The following is a 21,513-nucleotide window of genomic DNA, read 5'->3' as shown; positions in this document are numbered from 1 at the left end:
ATTGGTCGCACAAAACTACTTATAGCAGTGCAAGAAAACTGCCCCCTGCAGTTTCTATTTGCCCAATGCAGAGCAGATCAGGTCACCTGAAAATGCAAAAAAACTTTTACTTTACGTATGTACTGAGTGTTTAAAATGGCACTTGTAAAGGTTCACTTATATGCAATTTCCATACTGTTTTTTTGAGTACCTGGGAGCAGCCTGTGGAATAAAGCAGGAGATAGCGATGCTGTTGTGGCCAGCGAGGGGAGGGACAGTAACACTCAAAAAGAAAACCGGTATAACAGCGATATAACGATATAACAGAGAGGGTATGGCAGCAGCCTAACAGTGCTGTAAAAAAGAAGCGGGATGCGCCCGCCCGCCCCCGCCCACGGCCCGCCACCACCATCTTGCACCATGTATTTCTAAGCATTCACATTTTGTACCTGGGCCCCTTGTGCCCCTCGCAACCCAGCAGCGGCTATAACACGCATTTTTAATTTGTGGTGGAAAAAATTGTGGCTCACCATGGGCGGAGAAGCAAGACGAGCAGACCCCGTCGCTCCCTCCCACGCTTTGCCCTCCCGTCTCACTGACCACACCACTGGGACACCCAGCATGCCACTCGCCCGTCAGTGCCCCCAGACCCTCCCCCCTCCCCATGTCACCAAAGTTCCGCTCACTGCGGGCCCGCCAGTAGTAAAGGGCGGGAAAAAAATAAGATGAGGAAAAAAGGAAGAAAAAAAACAGTTGAAAGTGGAGAGCTGTAGGTGGCCATATTCCTTGGGCCTCGTGGAGGCGGGTGATGAAAGTCCCGGTCCCCCTCCCATCCAACCCAAATAAAAGTTCTGGGAAAATCCCCCCCCCCCACGCCTCATAGTCCCCAGCCACTCTGCCTCCCCTCTAGGGCACACCGACCCTTTTGCCTTGTTACGATACCCGCTCCGGTCGTCAGCGCCTCCGAGCCCCGGCCTCCTGCCATTCCGATGGTAGAGGGGCTAGAGTATCCCCGGTCTCCGGTCATGTTGGCAACTGCTGCGGTGGGACTTGTAGCTCGGAAAAAAATTTTGTCGGGTCGCCCCCAGGTGTCAGCACATGGGCTCTCCCTCCTCTGAACGCCAACAACTTGAAAGGGTGGCCCCAGGCGTACCGCACTCCAGCTCTTCACAGGGCTTCCGTGATGGGCCTCCACTCTCTTCTTCTCTGCAGGGTGCTGGGAGCCAGATCCTGATAAAGCTGAAGGGTGGACCCCTCATGTTGTAGGTCTCCGTCCCTGCTCCTTCTCATCAGGGCCTCCTTTGTCTGATAATGAAGGAACCTGATGATAACATCCCTTGGGGAGTTAGGCTCCTGTCTTCTTGCACGGAGGGCCCTATGCGCTCGCTCTATGCACCAACGGTCAGCTGGTAGGTCGGGTAGCATAGGCTGGAGCAGGGCGAGCAGAGTAGGCTCCAGGGGGCCCTCGCCTTCCCTCTCAGGTAGTCCTCTCAGGCGGACGTTGTTCCTTCTGGAGCGGTTAGCCGTATCCTCCATTGCCAGTTCCAAGTTAGCTACCTGGGTTTCCAGCTGAAGTATATGAGACAAGGCCTTGTTATGCGCTCTGGTGGTGTCCTCCAGCCGGTCCTCCAGCCTCGAGGTTCTCGTGCCCAGTGCTGATATTTCGGCCCTGAGGACAGAGGTGGACCGTTCAATCTCCCCCGCCAGGTAATTTTGGACTTCGGCCAATTTGGTGAGGATCCGCGCTGCTTCTCCTTCCCCTGGGTTCGCGGTCATCGCCCCGCGTGGCGAGGGAGAGCGTGGCATCGGGCCTAGTCCGGCGCCATCTTGGCCCTCAGACGCGCCGACCTTCTGGAGAGTCAGCATGTCCAGCACCGAGGTTCCGGTGTCCGGACCTTTTTTGGGTTGTTTCTTTGCGCTTTTCTTATCCATTGGAGCTTGGAGTAGGTGAGTAGAGAAGTAGAAATCGCTTTTGTAAGCTATTTTCAGCGCCGTGGGAGCGGAGCTCTAGCTAGATGCGTCCAGCTCGTTCCCTGGTCAGGCCACGCCCCTGGATATCCTATTTTTGCCAGCACTCTTGCAAACTCTTGTCAGACAGTAAAGCCTGTAATAACTATAACAATTTCAGACTTACTAGACCTCTCTCTGTGTCTTCAAGCATAAAAATAACTGCATAGGTGTTAACACAGCATTCTGATTTCTCAGATTCCAAATTCAAATGACATAACAAAATCCCTTCTGGTATATGTTAACTGACAATGTACACCAATTGCTGCAGATGTCAGTAATAAACACCAAGACAAAGGAATATCTTGCCATTCTTTTTTTTAGATAATTTCCTCCTTGAATTTTGTTCTGTTTTTTTTTTTCTTTGCACTTTTATCCTGTCTTGTTTTTTTCCCCATGGGCATTTAAATATTCTTTAGCATTCTCAGTGAGCATCACATAAGTGACAGATTCACATTACACAGTGCAGTTTGGCCCATGACTGAAATACCCCATGTAGCTGTGAGTCCTGGGGAGCCACTGACGGACTGTGAGTGAATCTGCAGATAATTTCACCCACACACTAATCCTGACAGATTTTGCTATTGTCTATGTGAACTTTGATTATTATTATTACTATTATGTTATTTATATAGCGCCATAAAATTCTGCAGCGCTTTACAATGGGTGGACGAACAGACATGTAGTTGTAACCAGACAAGTTGGACACACAGGAACAGAGGGGTTGAGGGCCCTGCTCAATGAGCTTACATGCTAGAGGGAGTGGGGTAAAATCACACAAAAAGGTAAGGATACTATTAGACTAGTGACAGTTGCAGAAGAGGAATCAGTCGGGAGCTATTAACAGTTTAATTGATACGCTTTTATGAAGAAGTGGGTTTTTAATGATTTTTTGAAGGAGTGGAGACTGGGTGAGCATCTAACGGAGGCGGGAAGTGAGTTCCACAGGAACAGTGCAGCCCTCGAGAAATCTTGAAGGCGAGCATCAGAGGTGGTAGTTCGGACAGTAGACGTACGTATTCAGCAGATTGTAAGGGCCTAGACGGGACATACTTGTGTATAAGAGAGGATAGATAGGTGGGAGCAGCATTATGTAGAGATTTGAAAGCAAGAACCAGAATTTTAAATTGAGCTCTATATCTTATAGGAAGCCAATGTAGGGACTGACAGAAGGGTGAGGCGTGGGAGGTGCGGGCGGACAGGAAGATGAGCCTCGCCTCCGCATTCATTATGGACTGTAATGGCGCGAGTTGGGAGCACGTAAAACCAATGAGAAGCGGATTACAGTAGTCAAGGCGAGAAAGGACAGTAGAATGGACCAGAACCTTAGTCGCATCTGGCGTTAAGTAGGGGTGGATGCACACAATGTTTTTGAGATTGAGATGACAGGATTTGGCGATAGACTGAACATGAGGCTTGAAGGAAAAGGTCGGAGTCAAAGAGAACACCTAGGCAACGAGCCTGCGTGGTGGGGCTGATGGTAGCACCGTTGACTTGGAGGGAGACAGACACAGGAGTAACAACACTTAAAGGTAGAAAAGACCAGAATTTCAGTTTTGGTCAAGTTTAGTTTAAGGAAGTGGGCAGCCATCCAGTTAGAAATAGCAGAGAGGCAATCAGAGAGACTGGTCAAGAGGGATGGGGAGAGATAAGGAGAGGACAGGTAGATTTGCGTGTCATCTGCATAGAAATGATATTGGAAGCCAAAGGAGCTAATGAGTTTACCAAGGGAGGCAGTATAAATGGAGAACAGTAGGGGACCAAGGACTGAACCTTGGGGGACACCAACAGAGAGGAGTTGGGGAGAAGAGGCAGAGCCAGAGAAAGAAACACTGAAAGAGCGCTGGTAAGTTCCATTGGCTGGTCATGGATAGCAGCCAGCCAATCAGATTCTCTCATGCAAAAGATATGCGTGTACTGCCTGATCTAAGTGAGAAATGTGTCTGGAGATCAATGATTTGTGCCTCAATTTAGAGTTAAAGTGGTTCTGTCACCATCTGGGTTCTTTGCATAAGCTGTGGGCTGCAGGTGCAGGGAAAGGTATTGTATGCATACCTGAACCTGTCTCTTCAGTCCAGTCCTTTTTAGCTACTGGCGGTTCAGTATGGCAATGCTGTACTCTCAAACATGCGCAACCATTTGATCTTCCATAGAAAGAGCTTGTTTTCCCTACATCGCTGACTGCTTTGGGAAATGACAAACTTGTGAAAAGGTAGCTCAGCCCAGTGTCCAGCTTTGTAAAGCATAGGAAAAATACCGAGACAAATTACTCCCTAGTTCGTCTCAGTATAATTTTTGACTGGGTTGGAATTTCATTAAATGTGAGTATTTCATAAAGATCCTGTCTATATAATACTATTTTTGGAGGGTGGGATGACAGAGCCGATTTAATCCCCATTCACAGTCAACTGACACTAAGCTACATGGTTAGATAACTGTGTACAGAACATTCCAGTTAATGTGAATGAAGAAAAATATTAACAAAACAAAAGGTTGTTTTGGAGCACTAATAATTATACCAAAGAAAACTCCATTTTACTCACTATGCCAGAATGGCTAAAATCAAAATACATTTACAGCTTTAGACTCTGATACATAAAAAAACAAAAAACATTAACTTGGCATGTGAAAAGAAAAGGACCACAAGACTCCACAATATCGACCTTGAGCTCAGATGCTGAAAAGGGATAGTCTCATTCTCAAAAGATATGCAAATATAAACATCCTGTGCCACTATAGTCTTAGTCATGAATTATAAGGTGCATTTATTAAGCTAGATGATAAAATGTTTAGCAATATTACCAGAGCTAAATCTATACTTCTTAGTAAAATATTCTTATGCATTAATTTACGCCCGTTCAGGACCAGGGTTACACAAATTCCATGCTAATGTTGTTGATCCTGCTAGTGTTAAAGGAACAGTATTAGCAATAGCATTAGGAATACAAATAGTGTCCCTATCAATAACTTAATATGCCCACACCTTCCCACTGTTAAAGGGTTAAAAACCTTTTTTCACTTACCTATTTCCAGTGCTGTGGCTCCCTTGTCATTGGCTAGGTTACGATAATGGTGGGACCTAATGTGCTTGCGAGGTGCTTTGGTGGCAGTGCATTAAAACTTATTGTGGCCAGGCTGGCAATGAGAAATTAGTCAGACTGTCTTCAAGCAGACACAGAATAAATGTAAAAAAAGCTTAAGTCAGGGATAACAGAGGTATACAGAAACAAGAAACAAGCCAAGATAAGGGTTACAGAAAGCTAGAATGGTCAAACAAGTTTCACGTCCTGCTCTGTTCTGTGGAGATGTCTGGCCTTGGCTTCTAGTATCCAGTACTCTTGTTACAATTCTTGTTTAGTTTTTCTTGTTTTTTCTAAATTCCATGCTCCTAGTTCCTGGTATCCGCTGAAGCTAATTCAGGGTCTTGGTATGTGGCTGCACAAACGCTGGTGCTCAACACCAGGGGGCGTGCGGTTACCCTGCACCAGATCCTGCTAATCCACCTCCAGGTTGTGACTCCTACTCTGAACATCAGGCATACTGGGTCCCGGTCCTGCACCGCCGCCCGGACAGTGTCTGGGTCCCATAAAAATAATGAGGGGGGGACTACTGTCCTCCCCCCAGCCCCCACCCCACAGAACACTCTGATTGGTTAGATTCCAAGCCCACAAATCAGAGTTCTCTTTGTCATTTTACACAGCGTGGGAAAATTCCAAAGAACTTTCCCACGCTGTGTAAAATGACACAGAGCACTGTGATTGGTGGGCTTGGAATCTAACCAATCAGAGTGCTATGTGTCATTTTACACAGCGTGGGAAAGTTCTTTGGAATTTTCCCACACTGTGTAAAATGACAAAGAGCACTCTGATTGGCTTAAACCAGCCAATCAGAGTGTTCTTAGCCTAATTGCAGGGCGTGGCAAGGCTTTATAAGCCTTCCCCCGCCCTGCAGAGCTCAGTCTGCGCGGAGCCCTCCATGGGTGAAGATGGATTATTATAATTTTTTTTTTTTTTTTATGGCTTTTTATTTGGCCTTTTTTGGGGCTGAAAAAAGAAGATTTTAGAAAACAGAAGACATCAAATGGTAAGTTGATTTTTTCTTTGCAGGTTAGTTATTTTATTCCCCCTTCACTATTTTTTAGGGTGAGGGGGTAGGTAGGGGATAACTTTTTTTGGGGGTGGGGGGATGGGTGACTAGGGGCATGGGGACCCCTAGTCACCTTTGATTGGGGGGGGATTTTTTTAGGGCCCTCACCCACCACGCAGGGGTGGGGGCAAGGGGGGAGGACAGTAGCCCCCCCCCCCCCAGTGTGTATCAGGGTCCCTGAGGACAGGTGTCAATCCATATCTGCCAAGTGACCCTATGTAGGGGGAACAGTCCCTATTCTGCTCTGTGTCAGTGTGTATCAGGGATCCTTAGGATAGGTGTCAATCCATATCTGCCAAGTGACCCTATGTAGGGGGAACAGTCCCTATTCTGCTCTGTGTCAGTGTGTATCAGGGATCCTTAGGATAGGTGTCAATCCATATCTGCCAAGTGACCCTATGTAGGGGGAACAGTCCATATTCTGCTCTGTGTCAGTGTGTATCAGGGATCCTTAGGATAGGTGTCAATCCATATCTGCCAAGTGACCCTATGTAGGGGGAACAGTCCCTATTCTGCTCTGTGTCAGTGTCTGGGGGGAGTATCTGCAGTAATACAGGGTGTCTGGAGGGAGTATCTGCAGTAACACAGGGTGTCTGGGGGGAGTATCTGCAGTAACACAGGGTGTCTGGGGGGAGTATCTGCAGTAACACAGGGTGTCTGGAGGGAGTATCTGCAGTAACACAGGGTGTCTGGAGGGAGTATCTGCAGTAATACAGAGTGTCTGGGGGGAGTATCTGCAGTAATACAGAGTGTCTGGGGGGAGTATCTGCAGTAATACAGAGTGTCTGGGGGGAGTATCTGCTTGTAACATTTATATGCACTGAAAAAAAAATAATACATTGAAAAAATAAAATGAAATGGTTGCAGCTTCCGAATGAATCTAAAATGGATGCTGTCCAGTAGGTGGGAGGGTGTGCTGCTGATTGGCTGGAATGTGTCTGCTGACTGTGAGGTACAGGGTCAAAGTTTACTCGATGATAAAGAATAGGGGGCAGACCGAACATCGCATGTGTTCGCCCGCGGTGGCGAACGCGAACATGCTATGTCGCCGGGAACTATTTGCCAGCGAACCGTTCGGGACATCACTAGCTGTTGCATTTAACATAAAATACTGTGGTGATGTGGCATAAGGTATATGGGAAGGTGTGTGTAAGGAACAGAGTCCAGACTAAAATATATGGAGTGGCTATGCAAACACACTACTGGCAGGAAGAAAGCAAAGCAGCAGTTATTCACATACCATCATGCGCTCATGAGCTGTGCCAAAAAAAAAAAAAACACTTTGAAGAAAGGGATAAATGAGAAAACCAGCAGGCTTTCAACATTCTTCTTGAACGGTTGATATAACTTCAGTTTAGTTTTTGTGTTAAAGTTCATGCCATATGTATTACTACATTCTTAAATATTGGAAATCCTAATATAATGATATTTAAGCAAGTTTATACAGATTTCAACATGAAAAAGATGAGAACACCATAAAAAATAATAGCTACCAAATGATTGCTGCTCATTCCACCTGACTACATACATTCTTTCCAACATTCGGACCTGGCACTGCTCTCTACTGATTCTCTTTCTACCTTTCTAACTGTTCATTCAGTGTCTTCTCTGGTTCCTCCTCCCCAACTTCTGTACCTCTCATGGAGTTCCTCAAGGCTCTGTTCTGTGACCTCTTCTTTTCTCAATTTACCTTGCCTCTCTTGGTCATGTGATATAACATGGCTTTCAAAATCTACCTCTGCTCGCCTGTCCTTTCTCCCCGTATCCTGGATTGTTGTCTTGGAGTCCTCTATATGCTCTCTATGCTCTAACAGGAAACTAGCAGCAATTTGCTGCTAGAAGTTGAGGTCTTGGGTTAGACACAGGGGCGGACTGAGAGAGTCCTGGGCCCTCGGGCAAAATTAGGACCTGGGCCCCCTCCAGATATATATATATATATATATATATATATATACATATATATATATATATATATATACTGTTGCAGATGTACCTTGTATTTGCATGTAAAGTGAATGTATGTTTCTGTGTATATTCACTGTAAGTGAATATATGTATGTCTTTGTGTGAGGTATTAGGATTCACAATATATTTGATTGTATGTGCATGTAAAGTGAATGTATGTTTCTGTGTATACTTACTGTAAGTCGTGTTGGGATATTAGGATTCAAAATATATTTGATTGTATGTGCATGTAAAGTGAATGTATGTTTCTGTGTATATTTACTGTAAGTGAATATATGTATGCCTTTGAATCCTCATATCCTAACACGAAATACAGAGTATCTATGAAGGGACACTATAGGAACCCAGACCACTTCCGCTCATTGAAGTGGTCTAGGTACAGTGTCCCAGGTCCCTTAACCCTGTAAAAGAGGAGGGCACATTAGGAAGCTATAGTGCTAGGGAAAAATAAAACATGTTTCCTGGCACTATAGTTTCCCTTTAAGTAGATAAAAACTGTGGGGTGTTGTAGTCGGTGTAGGGGACATGGGGCTGCCGTGGGGGCAGGGGAATAAAGGCTGAAGTGGGTGCTGGGGCATAGAAACTGTAGTGGTTATAGGGGCTGTAGTGGGGGCAGAGGCTGTATTGGGTATAGAGGTTATAGTGGGGGCAGCGAATAATAGGGGCTATAGTGGGGGTAAGGCGAAATAGTGACTATAGAGGGGGCAGGGGGTAATAGAGGTAATAGAAGCTACAGTGGAGACAAGGGGTAATAGAAGCTACAGTGGGTGCAGGGGAGTGATAGGGACTGTGGTAGTTGCAGGGGAGGCATAGGGACTGTGGTTGTTTTAGGGGGATAGGGGCTGTAGTAAGTGCAGACAGCAATAAAGGCAGTAGTGGGTGCAGGGGAAAAGGGCAGTAGTGGGCATGGGAGCTTTCATGGATATAGGGTTGTAGTTGGTATATCAGCTGTAGTGGGTGTAGAGGCTGCAGGGGTTCTAGTGGTTTTATGGGATATAGGGGCTGTAGTGGGTGCATGGTATATAGAGAATGTAGTGGGTATAGGGACTATAGGAGGTGTAGTGGGGTATTGTAGAGCGCTACAGAATCTGATGGCGCTATATAAATAATATAATAATGGATAAGGGCTGTAAGGAATATATAGGCATGCGGTTTGTGCATGCGGTAAAGGGGCTGTAGTGGGTATAGGGACTGCATGGGGTACAGGGTCTGTAGAGTTTGCAGGGAGTAGGGAGTAGGGGGAAAAAGGGAGTAGGGGGGCAGCAGGGCAGTAGAGGGGCAGCATGGTGTAGGAGAGCAGCAGGGGGTTTGCTGGGGCTAGAGGGGCAGCAGGGGGTAGGGGGACAGCAGGGGGTCTGCTGGGGCTAGAGGGTCAGCAGGGGGTCTGCTGGTGCAGCAGAGGGTAGAGGGGCGTGGTGGGTATAGGGGTTGTAGTAGGTAGAAGGGCCGCAGGGGTAAGGGCTGCTGGGGGTAGAGGAGTAGCAGGGAGTATGGGGGGCAGCAGGGAGTAGGGGGCCAGCAGAGAGTAAGTGCGTAGAGGGGCCAGCAGGAGGTAGGGGGACAAGCAGGAGGTAGGGTGGGCAGCACCAGGTAAGGGGGCCAGCAGGGAATAGGGAGCAAAGGGGCAGAAGGGGTAGCAGGGAGTAGGGGCTGTGCTGGGGCTAGAGGGGCAGCAGGGGGTAGAGGGACAGTGGCTGGTCTTTTGGGGCTAGAGGGTCGACAGGGGGTCTGCTGGGGCAGCAGAGGGTAGAGGGGCTGTAAGGGGTAGGGGCTGGGGTGGGTATAGGGGTTGTAGTAGGTAGAAGAGCTGCTGGGGGTAGAGGAGCAGCAGGGGGTTGAGGGGCAGCGGGGAGTAGAGGGGCAGCAGGGAGTAAGTGGGAAGAGGGGCAGAAGGAGGTAGATGGGACAGCAGGGGGTAGGGGTTGCCAGCAGGGGGTGCCAGCAGGGAGTAGGGGGCAGCCAGCAGGGAGCAAAGGGGCCAGCAGGAGGTAAGGGGGCCAGCAGGGAGTAGTAGGCAAAGGGGCAGCAGGGGGTAAAGGGGTAGCAGGGAGTAGGGGTGCCAGTATAAGGTAGAGGGGCAGCAGGGGGCCAGCATGAGGTGGAGGGGCAGCAGGGGGCAAAGGGGCTGCTGGGGTAGATGAGTAGCAGAGGGTAGAGGGGCAGCAGGGGATAGGGGGGCCAGCAGGAGCTAGAGGGACAGCAGGGAGTATGGGGCAAAGGGGCAGTAGAGGGTATAGGGGCTGTGGTAGGTATAGGGGTTGTAGTGGGCTGCTGGGGGTAGAGGAGTAGCAGGGGATAGAGGGGCAGTAGGGAGGCAGCAGGAGGTAGAGGGTTGGGGGGCAGCAGAGGGTAGAGGGGCAGTATGGGGTGAGGAGCAGCAGCATGGGGACAGCAGAGGGTCTACTGGGGGTAGAGGGGCAGTAGGGAGGCAGCAGGGGGTAGAGGGATGGGGGCAGCAGGGGGTAGAGGGGTGGGGGGCAGCAGAGGGTCTACTGGGGGTAGAGAGGCAGTAGGGAGGCAACAGGAGGTAGAGGGGTGGGGGGCAGTAGGGGGTAGAGGGGCAGTATGGGGTGAGGAGCAGCAGGGGGACAGCATAGGGTCTACTGGGGGTAGAGGGGCAGTAGGGAGGCAGAGGGGTGGGAGACAGCAGGGGGTAGAGGGGCAGTATGGGGTGAGAAGCAGCAGAGGGTCTAGGGGGGTAGAGGGGAAGCAGGGAGTAGGGGGCAAAGGGGCAGCAGAGGGTAGAGGGGCTGTAGGGGTAGGAGCTGCTGGATGAAGAGGAGCCTTACCTTTGGCCAGAGGGGTTAATCCTTCTCCCAGCAGCACTGGAGCATGCTATCTCTCCCTGAAGTGCTGCCTCTAACACAGATCAGGCAGCTCCGCACGGCTCCCTGACCTTTTGACACATGATGTCATTTCCTCTATCAGGAGCCGCACGGAGCTGCCTGATCAGCACTACAGACAGCTCTCCTGCTCTGCTCACCAGTCAGGCACAGTGAGAGACAGCATAGTGGGTCTTTAGGAGGGCCCTTTAGCTGTCTCTGACTGTGCCTGCCCGAACATGGGGGATATGTATTTTGTAACAGGGGCCCGCGGAGTGCCGTGCGGGCCCCTGACTGACTGCATGCAGGCTGGGGAGATTGTTTAACTCCCCAGCCCAGCTATTACTTTACTGCATGGCAGGCAGGCGGGCGGGCCCCCTAGAGCCTCGGGCCCTCGGTCCATGACCGATTTGCCCGAGTGCTCAGTCCGCCCCTGGTTAGACAGTGACATGCTACTCCCTATATGTCACTGAAGTACCAGAGGGTCATTAAACCTAGCTGTGCATCAGAAATGTTAGAGCCTCCTCAGTCATTTTCTTCTAGATATATGCTTGCCAACACAGATACATATGTACCAGGGATTAAACTGATAGGAATAGTACTACTTAACACACCACTCCTATCTGGTGGCACATTAGATTGCACGTGCAGTGCCCCAAATTTGAAGTAGGAGGACCGACCAAGCATGTTTTTTCATCTCCCTCTTCCTAAAATCGATGCCTTATATACACGTCCCCTGATAGGGGACGTAACAGGGATTAAACTGATAGGAATAGTACTACTTAACACACCTTCTAATATCGCAGAGAGAGGCAACGCAGAGAGAGGAGTCTGAAAAAGAGGATGCAGAGGAGGAAGGTGGCTTTGAGGAGGTGGAAGACCAAACACAGCAGGCGTCCCAGGGGGCTTGTTGTCACCTTTCGGGGACCCTTGGTGTTGTACGTGGCTGGGTCAAGGAAGAGACCTTCAATGACATCAGTGAGGACAAGGAACGGGACATGGCTAGCTTGGTATCCAACCTTGTGCAAATGAAGAGTTTGCGGTTGTGCAAATGGACTGTTTGCGGTGCGTTAAACGGGGGAGTTTGGTCTGTCACTGTGAAGAGGGCGTTACCCTTACACTACCTGATCGATACAACATCATACCTGATTTTTTTAAAGCAGGTTATTCCAAACAATTTAGGGATGTTAGGTGATTTATGCCCTTTATGGATTAAAACCAGACTCTGCATCAACTATGTAATTCTCCATGTGAGTTTTGCCATGGACCCCCCTCCGGCATGCCACAGTCAAGGTGTTAGTCACCTTGAACAACTTTTCCATCACTATTGTGGCCAGAAAGAGTCCCTGTGGGTTTTAAAATTTGCCTGCCCATTGAAGTCTATGGCGGTTCGCCCGTTCGCGAACATTTGCGGAAGTTCGCGTTCGCCGTTCGCGAACCGAAAATGTTATGTTCGCGACATCACTACACATAAAAACTGTGTTGAGTCAGCTCTGGTAAAGAAGAATTGTGCAATCTAGTAAGAAGCTACCGTATATACTCGAGTATAAGTCGAGTTTTTCAGCACATTTTTTGTGCTGAAAAACCCTCACTCGACTTATACTCGAGTTAATATCTGTATTATGGCAACTTACATTGCCATAATACAGACAAGGACCGCCGGGCTCATTACAAGCCCGGCGGTCCTGTTGGGGGGCTGGCAGAGAGCATTAACTTACCTTCCTGCAGCTCCTGTCAGCTCCCTTCTCCTCCGTGCAGCTCCTCTGTCAGCTCCCACTGTAAGTCTCGCGAGAGCCGCGGCTCTCGCGAGACTTACAGTGGGAGCTGACAGAGGAGCTGCACGGAGGAGAAGGGAGCTGACAGGAGCTGCAGGAAGGTAAGTTAATGCTCTCTGCCAGCCCCCCCTCCTACACAGCCCATACACTGGACCACCAGGGAGTGAGAGCCCCCCTCCCTGGCAAGCTAACAAGCAGGGAGGGGGGACGAAAATTAAATCAAATTAAAAATTAAATCAAACATTAAAAAAAATACAATAAAAAATATAAAAAAAATATATATTAAAATAAAATAAAAAACTTAAAATATTAAAATAAAAAATGTATAATAAAAATGCCCTCCTCCCACCCAGTTCTCTCTCACACACACACACACACACACACACAATATCTGCATTCTACACACACTCATACAAACACACACTCTGCATTATATACACACACACTCATACAAACAATCTGCATTCTACACACACTCATACAAACACACACTCTGCATTATATACACACACACTCATACAAACAATCTGCATTCTACACACACTCATACAAACACACACTCTGCATTATATACACACACACTCATACAAACAATCTGCATTCTACACACACTCATACAAACACACACACACACTGCATTATATACACACAGTGTGTGCGTATATAATGCAGAGTGTGTGTGTTTGTATAAGTGTGTGTGTAGAATGCAGATTGTTTGTATGAGTGTGTGTGTGTATAATGCAGAGTGTGTGTTTGTATGAGTGTGTGTAGAATGCAGATTGTTTGTATGAGTGTGTGTGTATATAATGCAGAGTGTGTGTTTGTATGAGTGTGTGTAGAATGCAGATTGTTTGTATGAGTGTGTATATAATTCTAAAAATCACAGAATTTCATAGCCCCAAGTTTTACCCTCGACTTATCCACGAGGCATAGCATATTTCACAATTGTTGGTCACAAAACTGCCCTCGACTTATACATGAGATCGACTTATACACGAGTATATACGGTATTTTTCCAGCATACAGGTATATTTTGTGGTTAAGGGTTTGTTTTATTTTAAATAGAATATTAGGAGGTTCCACACGATTTTAGTGCCAAGCAGGAAACTTTTCAAGCCCAGAGAGCATCCTGGAGAAGCAGCAGGATACTTTTTTTTTTTTAAATTTATATTATTTTACATCATGAAACTACTTATAGGACAATTTGCATATTTCATTATACACAGCTGTATATGGGTGGCAGATTTGCTGCCTCCTAGTGCTGCTTTTTACATTGGGTGTTGCATGCAAATAGATGTGTTGTAATACCTATATGCATAATGAAAACGGGGGAGAGTAGAAATCTAAGTAGGAAGTAAGATGACCTACTGGCTCCGTGGGCATTTTATTGTTAGGCTGAGAAAATGCAGCGGCCAATAATATTAATTAATAATAATATCCCGCTTGGTATTTTTACCGTTGGAGTACCTATGTTTCTGTCACATACTAAAACTGTCAGCTCTAGTGACAGCACTCTATAATCCTCCCATGATGTATGGGGAGAATTATCAAAGTGTTCTGTTCTAAAAGAAGACTAAATTTGGGCAATTAGCATGGAAATCATTTTGCCAATAGGAACATTGCATTAAAAAAAAAAAAAAAGAGTACAGTTTCTTCAAACTAGGATGCACTTATTTATGCTGCAAATGTTTCTGTAGAAAGAACATCTTCATGCAAGACAGGTAAAGATGGGCTTCCTACCGAAATCAAGTCTCTTTAATGGTATATGGAGCAGCAATTTGGCTCTGTTAGAACCAGCTATGCTATTCAGAGCAATAGGTCCAACAGTAACAGGAGGTCTTACGATTCATTCTAACAGGGAGATATGTAATGGGTAATTGCATTGGTAGTGGCTATTTTTGGAGTCTGCTCATGCATTATGACAATTTACCATACATTACCAACATTCCTTGTCTCACCTTCAATCTGATTACCCTGCAGATACAGGTGCTGTAGGTTGGTGTTAACTGGTGGTATACGGTGCAGTTGATTGTATGACAGGTCCAGTTCCACTAGACTGGTAGTATTGAATGTTGTCTCTGGGAACCCTTCATTGGTGAGTCGGTTGTGTGAAATTCTAACATACTGCAACTTGGGATATGCCTTGAAGTACTCTGATGGCACTGAGCTCACGTAATTGTACTCCAGGTACATTTGTTCTAAAGACCCAGGAAGTGTGTCTGGCAACTTGCGGAGCTGGTTGTTGCTAATGTCCAAATGCACTAGGGATTTTAGTCCTCTCAGTGCACTCCCCACTTCATTTATCTGATTCCTATGTAAGTCCAGGGCAGTAAGATTTTCTAGACCTTCTAAGGCATTAGCGGGCATTTTGGAGATCTGATTGGATGAGAGATATAACTCACGCAGTGAACGAGGCAGTCCACTGGGTATGCGGGTCAGATTGTTATTTTGCATATAAAGCCTCTCCAATCCTCGAAGCTTGGAAAAGATCTTTCTGCCTACCTTATCACTCAAGAGCTGGTTCCCATGTAATGCCAACCACACCAGCCCAGTGGCATTGTCAAAGGCACCATCAGGTACAGCAGTGATCTGATTGTTTTGGAAGTAGGCATATTTGACTCGAGATGGTACATAGGGAAGATACTTTAAGTTTCGACCATCGCAATATAGTGCGGTTGGGAAGGTTGGTGGACATTCACATTCCTGTGGGCAGTCACTTACAGATGGAGCAGGGGGGCCTGGATCATAATCATATGAAGGAGCACCACCGTAGCTATATGGAGCACCAACATCACTGTATTGCATGCTCCTTATGTAGGAAAGCCACCAATGAGAGTCATCATATGAATCTTCATACTGAGTCCAGGACACATCACAGAGTAACACTACAAGGAGTATAGCAAGGGGCTTCATTCTGCAGTTTCTGAAATATGAATATGAGATCATTGCTTAATTACATTCATGAACTGTTCTAGAAAGCTGTGTCTTTTAACAAAACTGCAATGCTGACTTTAAGAAATCTCAACAGATTGAAATAATCAGTTTAAACCACACAGTTTCCATATAATAAGAGCATAGCATGACAGCGATTGCACATGAGGAAGAGTAGGAAAAGAAGGGATATATAAACTCCTGAGAATTCCTACATTTATTTGGCCTTATAGTAAATAAATAACTTATAACTGATAATTATAATCTGCTCAAATAATTAATAGAAATTGTCTTTGTGTGAAAAAGTATTAGACCTTTAGATTATGTAAATGTTGATTTTACCCAGAATTTTCCTTTTAATTAATCCTGCAGATAACTGTGAGGTATTTTGGCTCAGTCTCCTTTAGAGAATTGCTTCACACCATGCCATAGCAATCCAATTGGATTATGTGCAGGCATTTGACAAAGTCATATGAGTTTTACATGTGTGTTTGCTATTATTTGGCTGTATACCTCACATTCTAAACTTGCACTCACAGATGGACAAACAGTCAAACTTTGGTTTCTGGTACAATCTAGATTCCATTGATATCTCAGTAATTGTATGGTTGTATTGTTTTCAAGAGTACTAAACAGCCATACCACCAGCAACCACAATGCTCCCACCACTAGCTTTCCAGGCTGTGTTTGGGTGGTTCTCATACCTTACAGCGTTCACCAAAGATAACTTTTATTGGCAATGTTGAAATATTTTACTTTTGTATCACTCTCTGTGGTATTTTAATTTGCCCTCTTGTTTATTGATAGTGACCCAAGTCTATAACAATTGTTTCGTAAACTTCATAAACCACAACAAATATTGTTTTCAGGTCCTCAGAAGATCCTGGTATCAGTTTATGTATCATTCAGGGCTGGAGGACATGTGCCAGGTTTACAGTAAGTGTGATGTGATCTTGTACTGGCAGATTAATCTGATTTTCTTTTACACAGCTCAACATTTTCTAAAGATACATTTGTGATGCTCTTTGGGGATTTTCTCTAATATCTTTAAAGAACAAACCCAAGACAGGTGAAGATGGTCAAGTGAAGATTAGATGATCAGGCTGTAAATTGTTGAGAATTCAATGTGAATCCTCCCAGCAAACACTTTTAATTTGGCTTTTTTAATTTAAAAAATTTAAATTGATATTTATGTTGAATGCACTTTGTATTCCCAACAATTTATACTTTACTGAATAACATTTTGAATGAAAACACAGAACACTTCACAAACATTCTCTTGCCTCTCTAATTCTCTTGTTGAGCTCTGTGACATATATATATATATATATATATATATATATATATATATATAGATATAGATAGAGAGACTTTAATCATAAACGTCATACCCTAAATATACATTTGATTTGTTAAACTTATTTTGCTATAGAACATTGAGGCCTATAAGGATTGGAAAGCCTGACACGTGTAAATGAAGCATGGATGGTTAGAATTCTCTTGAATTCTCTACATATTAAGAAGTTGGGAATCCTAATTTTTTTTTTCATTTAAAGACAAGATGTATCAGATTTATAAATGCTTTTTGCAGATTAGGGAAAAATCTAAATGGTTTGGGAATATGTATAAATAAAAAAGTGACTTTGTTGGAACCTACATTCTTTTTAACACTTATAATGTTTTAAAAATCACTGTATATCAAATATTACATATGAAAATGTAATGTTTGATATTTAGTCTGCACACATTTATATATGCAGAATAATTTGGGGGGGGGGGTGGGGGGCTTAAGAATGCATTAAGTGAATAGTTGTTAACTTGGGGTACAGACAATATTGTGTACTTTGAAAAAAGACTTTCATGATTTTGAAAGTTCTAAAATGAGATCTGGTTAACATTGCATAAACAAAATGAGTAATACTTTGGACCTCAAGGACCCATACGGTTGTGAGTTATGATGGTTGGAAAAGGTGATAACATAGTTAAGGTGTCTGGAAAACAACAAAATTCACTTGTTGACATTTGGAAAACCTGAGACATTAAAAAAGTAGCCTGTACAATTTGAAAACCTCAAAATATGTGAATTGGATCCCAGTAAGGCATAATACGCTTTATGTAAGAATTGAGGTTTGAAGAGCACTATATGGGGTTTAATCACTAAACAGAGAATACAAAATTAAGAGAATTGTATACATTATGCCAAATTAGCCAGTCTGGATAATAATAATTAGCCAAACTTTTTAAAAAGGCTGGTGTACACAAAGAAATGTTGTTTGTGGTTTGAAAACTTCTAAATGTTAATAATGTTTCAGGAATTATAATAATGTGCACAATTGTAAAGAATACAATAAGAATATATATGCGATGTGGAAATAATTGCACATTTATACATTTACAAATAGTTCTATTAAAGTGAATAAAATGAATAAGGATTTTTTATTCTCTATAAATAGCAGCAACACAGACATTTGGGAGTGTATTTAAGAGATTGAGGTTCAGAAATCTGTAAACTTTGAACCTCGTGTGGATTTGATAAATCTATACACATGGTTGCAATATATTGCAGGTTTTGAAAGTACTTTATACATGAGGAGCCACTATCGTGTAGTTTAGTAGAGTTTGTTCACAAAGACACCTGTATCACAAAGACACCTCTATGATGTGAAATTATATATATATATATATATATATATATATATATATATATATATATATATATGAGATTTCTTAGCCAGCGAATGCTTTGCAAATGTAAAGAAAATAAATATTAATTTAAATATTTCCCATTTACATGCAAAAAAACACATTTGATGTTTGAAAACCATTATACTATGTTGGTAAAACTAAAATGTTTTAACAAAATTGCACAACTATAATATCCAAATTATATTCATACACTTAGTTGTACAGCATATTTCACGCACAGCAGGAACAGACCGATTCATGTTCTTTTTTTTTTTTTTTTTAAGCTAATACTGTTTTCCTGAAATGTAAATGGTAAAAAAATATGATGTGATCTGGTACCTGACAATGACACCAGCATGAAAAACCCATTACACAACGAAAATTTCTCACACTGCATATCTTTCAGTGATACATTTCCACAGCATTTTCAATTTGTAATAACTGAATAAAATCATGTCCTTACCAGACGTGTCCGGTGTTTTCTTTCAGGTCAGTATTCTTGAAGACTGTCTTAGTGTGAGTTTGTGTTCAGGCTGGATGCCCAGGTACACAGCTCAGTGCCTTTCTAGCTTTGTAAGTTATTAATTCACAACAACCAGAATCCTAACAAGATGTGACAGTGCATCTCATTTCACCAACTAGTGTGCTTTTATTCTGTCCTCTTTCTTGTACTGTTTCCCTGACACACATATACTCTGTCTGTTAAGCTGTCTTTCTCTCCAATTTGTTACACTCCCTCCTTCCGTGCCCTTATGAGGTGTTTATGGAAATTGAAACCTGGGATGAGGATGGAAGTTTTCCTGAGTCTCCTGCCAAGTACGACCTTTCCCAGTAACGTCTCTGGTACCACTCGGTTTCCTGCTCCCTGTAGAATATTGTCAAGGATTTCTCCTGCAATAAAGCACATTGTATATTGATAAAAGGACACTTTAGGCAGTATAACTATTTTATCTCAATGGATTGGTCATAGTGTCTGGAGTCCTCTGGTGTTGACCCTCAGTTCAGTATTTTGAGCAGCCTGAATGAGGGTTCATGACAGCCCAAAGCTCAGCCCCCACTGAAGGAATGCTTAAGGTTGAGGTTGCACACTTGCTTCGAGTCATACTGATGCATACCTGCAATGGACACTGTCGTAGGCTAAAAGCAGTCAGCGTACACTCTCTTCCAATCACAGCCACCCATTGGTACTCAAGGCGATGATCCTCAGTAGCCCAAGATGCACAGCAGTTATGGTTTGCTGGAGACTCTTGTTCAGGGCCGGACTGGCCCACCGGGATACCGGGAAGTTTCCCAGTCGGCCGTCGGCACCTGGGGCTGGGGAGACATTTGAGTGACTTGCGGCTGCAGGAGGAGCTCTTCTGGCAGCCATAGGGGGAGCTGGCTGTTCTGTCTCTGCTCCCCCGCACTCGCATGCTACTTAATTAGACCGGGGCCGGAATATGACGTCATTTTCCGGCCCCCGGATTCACTAAGCTGCACACGAGGGCGGGGGAGCAGAGACAGAACACACAGCTTCCCCTGCGGCCGCCAGAAAAGCTCCCCCTGTGGCCACCATCCAAGCTCTCCCTGCGGCCGCCAGCACACCTATCTGTCTGCCCACCCACAAGTAGCAACAAGTATGTATGTCAGTCTGTCAGTGGGAGTGTATGTGTGTGTGTCTGTGTCATGCTGTGTGTGTCTGTCTGTGTCATGATGTGTTTGTGTGTGTCTGTGTCATGGTGTGTGTGGGTGTCTGTCTGTGTCATGGTGTGTGTGTGTCTGTCTGTGTCATTGTTTGTGTGTGTCTGTGTCACGGTGTGTCTGTATCATGGTGTGTGTGTGTGTGTGTCTGTGTGATGGTGTGTGTGTCTGTCTGTGTCATGGTGTGTGTGTCTGTCTGTTTCATGGTGTGTGTGTGTGTTTCTGTCTGTGTCATGTAATGTGTGTCTGTCTGTGTCACGATGTGTGTGTGTGTCTGTGTCACGGTGTGTCTGTATCATGGTGTGTGTGTGTCTGTCTGTGTCATGGAGGGTGTGTGTGTGTGTGTGTCTGTCAGGGTGTGTGTGTGTGTGTCTGTCATGGTGTGTGTGTGTGTGTCTGTCTGTGTCATGGTGTGTGTGTCTGTCTGTGTCATGTAATGTCTGTCTGTGTCATGGTGTGTGTTTCTGTGTCACGGTGTGTCTGTATCATGGTGTGTGTGTGTCTGTGTAATGTTGGGTGTGTGTGTGTCTGTCTGTCTGTGTCATGGTGTGTCTGTCATGGTATATGTGTGTGTCAAGGTGTGTGTATGTCTGTCATGGTGTGTGTGTGTCTGTCATGGTATATGTATGTGTCATGGGGTGCGTGTGTGTGTGTCTGTCATGGTGTATGTGTGTGTCTATGTGTGTTTTTACTCACCTTTTTTTTCCCAACGTCTTGCTGGTCTCCCCTTGATTGGCCCTGCCTCTATGACTAAGATCATCAAGCTTGATGATCTCAGCCAATCCGCACTGACACAGGAAGTGCCTCTAGTGACCATCTGAGTGTTTGTCACTAGAGGTGTCACTAGGAAGCAATGTAAACACTTCCTTTTCTCTGAAAAGTCAGTGTTTACATTGAAAATACTGCAGGGACAGGCTATAGACACCAGAACCACTACATTAAGCTGTGTGTGTGTGTGTGTGTGTGTGTGCGCCTGCTAGTGAGTGAGCTTGCTTGCATGTGTGTGTGTGTGTGTGTGTGTGTGTGCCTGCTAGTGAGTGAGCTTGTATTTTTATGTCAATGAGCTTATGAATATCAATGAGATTGTTTGTCTATGATGCTGTGTATCTCTGAGCTTGTGGGTGTCAGTGAGATTATCTGTGTCTGCATGTGAGTATGCTTACTGTATAATTAAACATTTTACTCTGAAAGGACCAATATTTTATATTAGAAAAAGCAACATATCTTTTATATATATATATATAACTCAATCATCTGGGGTGGCAAGACATAGCCTTACATATTACATGCGACAATATATGGCGCAATGACTTATGGGGCTGGCATAGATTTTTTTCCAGGGCTGCTTTGTATCTCCAGTCCGGCCCTGCTCTTGTTTAACATTAAAGCATTAAAAACTGAGCAATGCTGAAGGACAGTGCTAGGGACACCAGGCACTATAACTACTTCTGTGAGATGAGGCAGTTACAGTTGGTACAAGGTCCCTTTAAGTACACAATCACTGCTAACAAAAGTGGCATATA

At 44.8% G+C, this 21,513-nt stretch overlaps 1 protein-coding gene across 1 annotated transcript in view; it reads right to left on the bottom strand.

Moving 5' to 3' along the window:
- Window positions 1-19,148, bottom strand: part of FMOD (fibromodulin) — a 44,025-nt gene extending 24,877 nt beyond the window's left edge. The window contains exons 1-2 of the mRNA XM_063452634.1: window positions 18,774-19,148; window positions 14,653-15,617 (exon numbers count right to left, since the gene is read on the bottom strand). Coding sequence (XP_063308704.1) covers window positions 14,653-15,607 — 955 coding nt within the window. The 5' untranslated portion in view covers window positions 15,608-15,617; window positions 18,774-19,148. The remainder of the gene's footprint in view (window positions 1-14,652; window positions 15,618-18,773) is intronic.
- Window positions 19,149-21,513: the final 2,365 nt, after the last annotated feature.

This window comes from Pelobates fuscus, chromosome 1 (genome assembly GCF_036172605.1).
Source record: "Pelobates fuscus isolate aPelFus1 chromosome 1, aPelFus1.pri, whole genome shotgun sequence".
In the NCBI taxonomy this organism is placed as follows: Eukaryota; Metazoa; Chordata; class Amphibia; order Anura; family Pelobatidae; genus Pelobates; species Pelobates fuscus.
The sequence above is the reverse complement of the archived record's forward strand: the minus strand, read 5'-3'. Positions and strand labels throughout refer to the sequence as shown.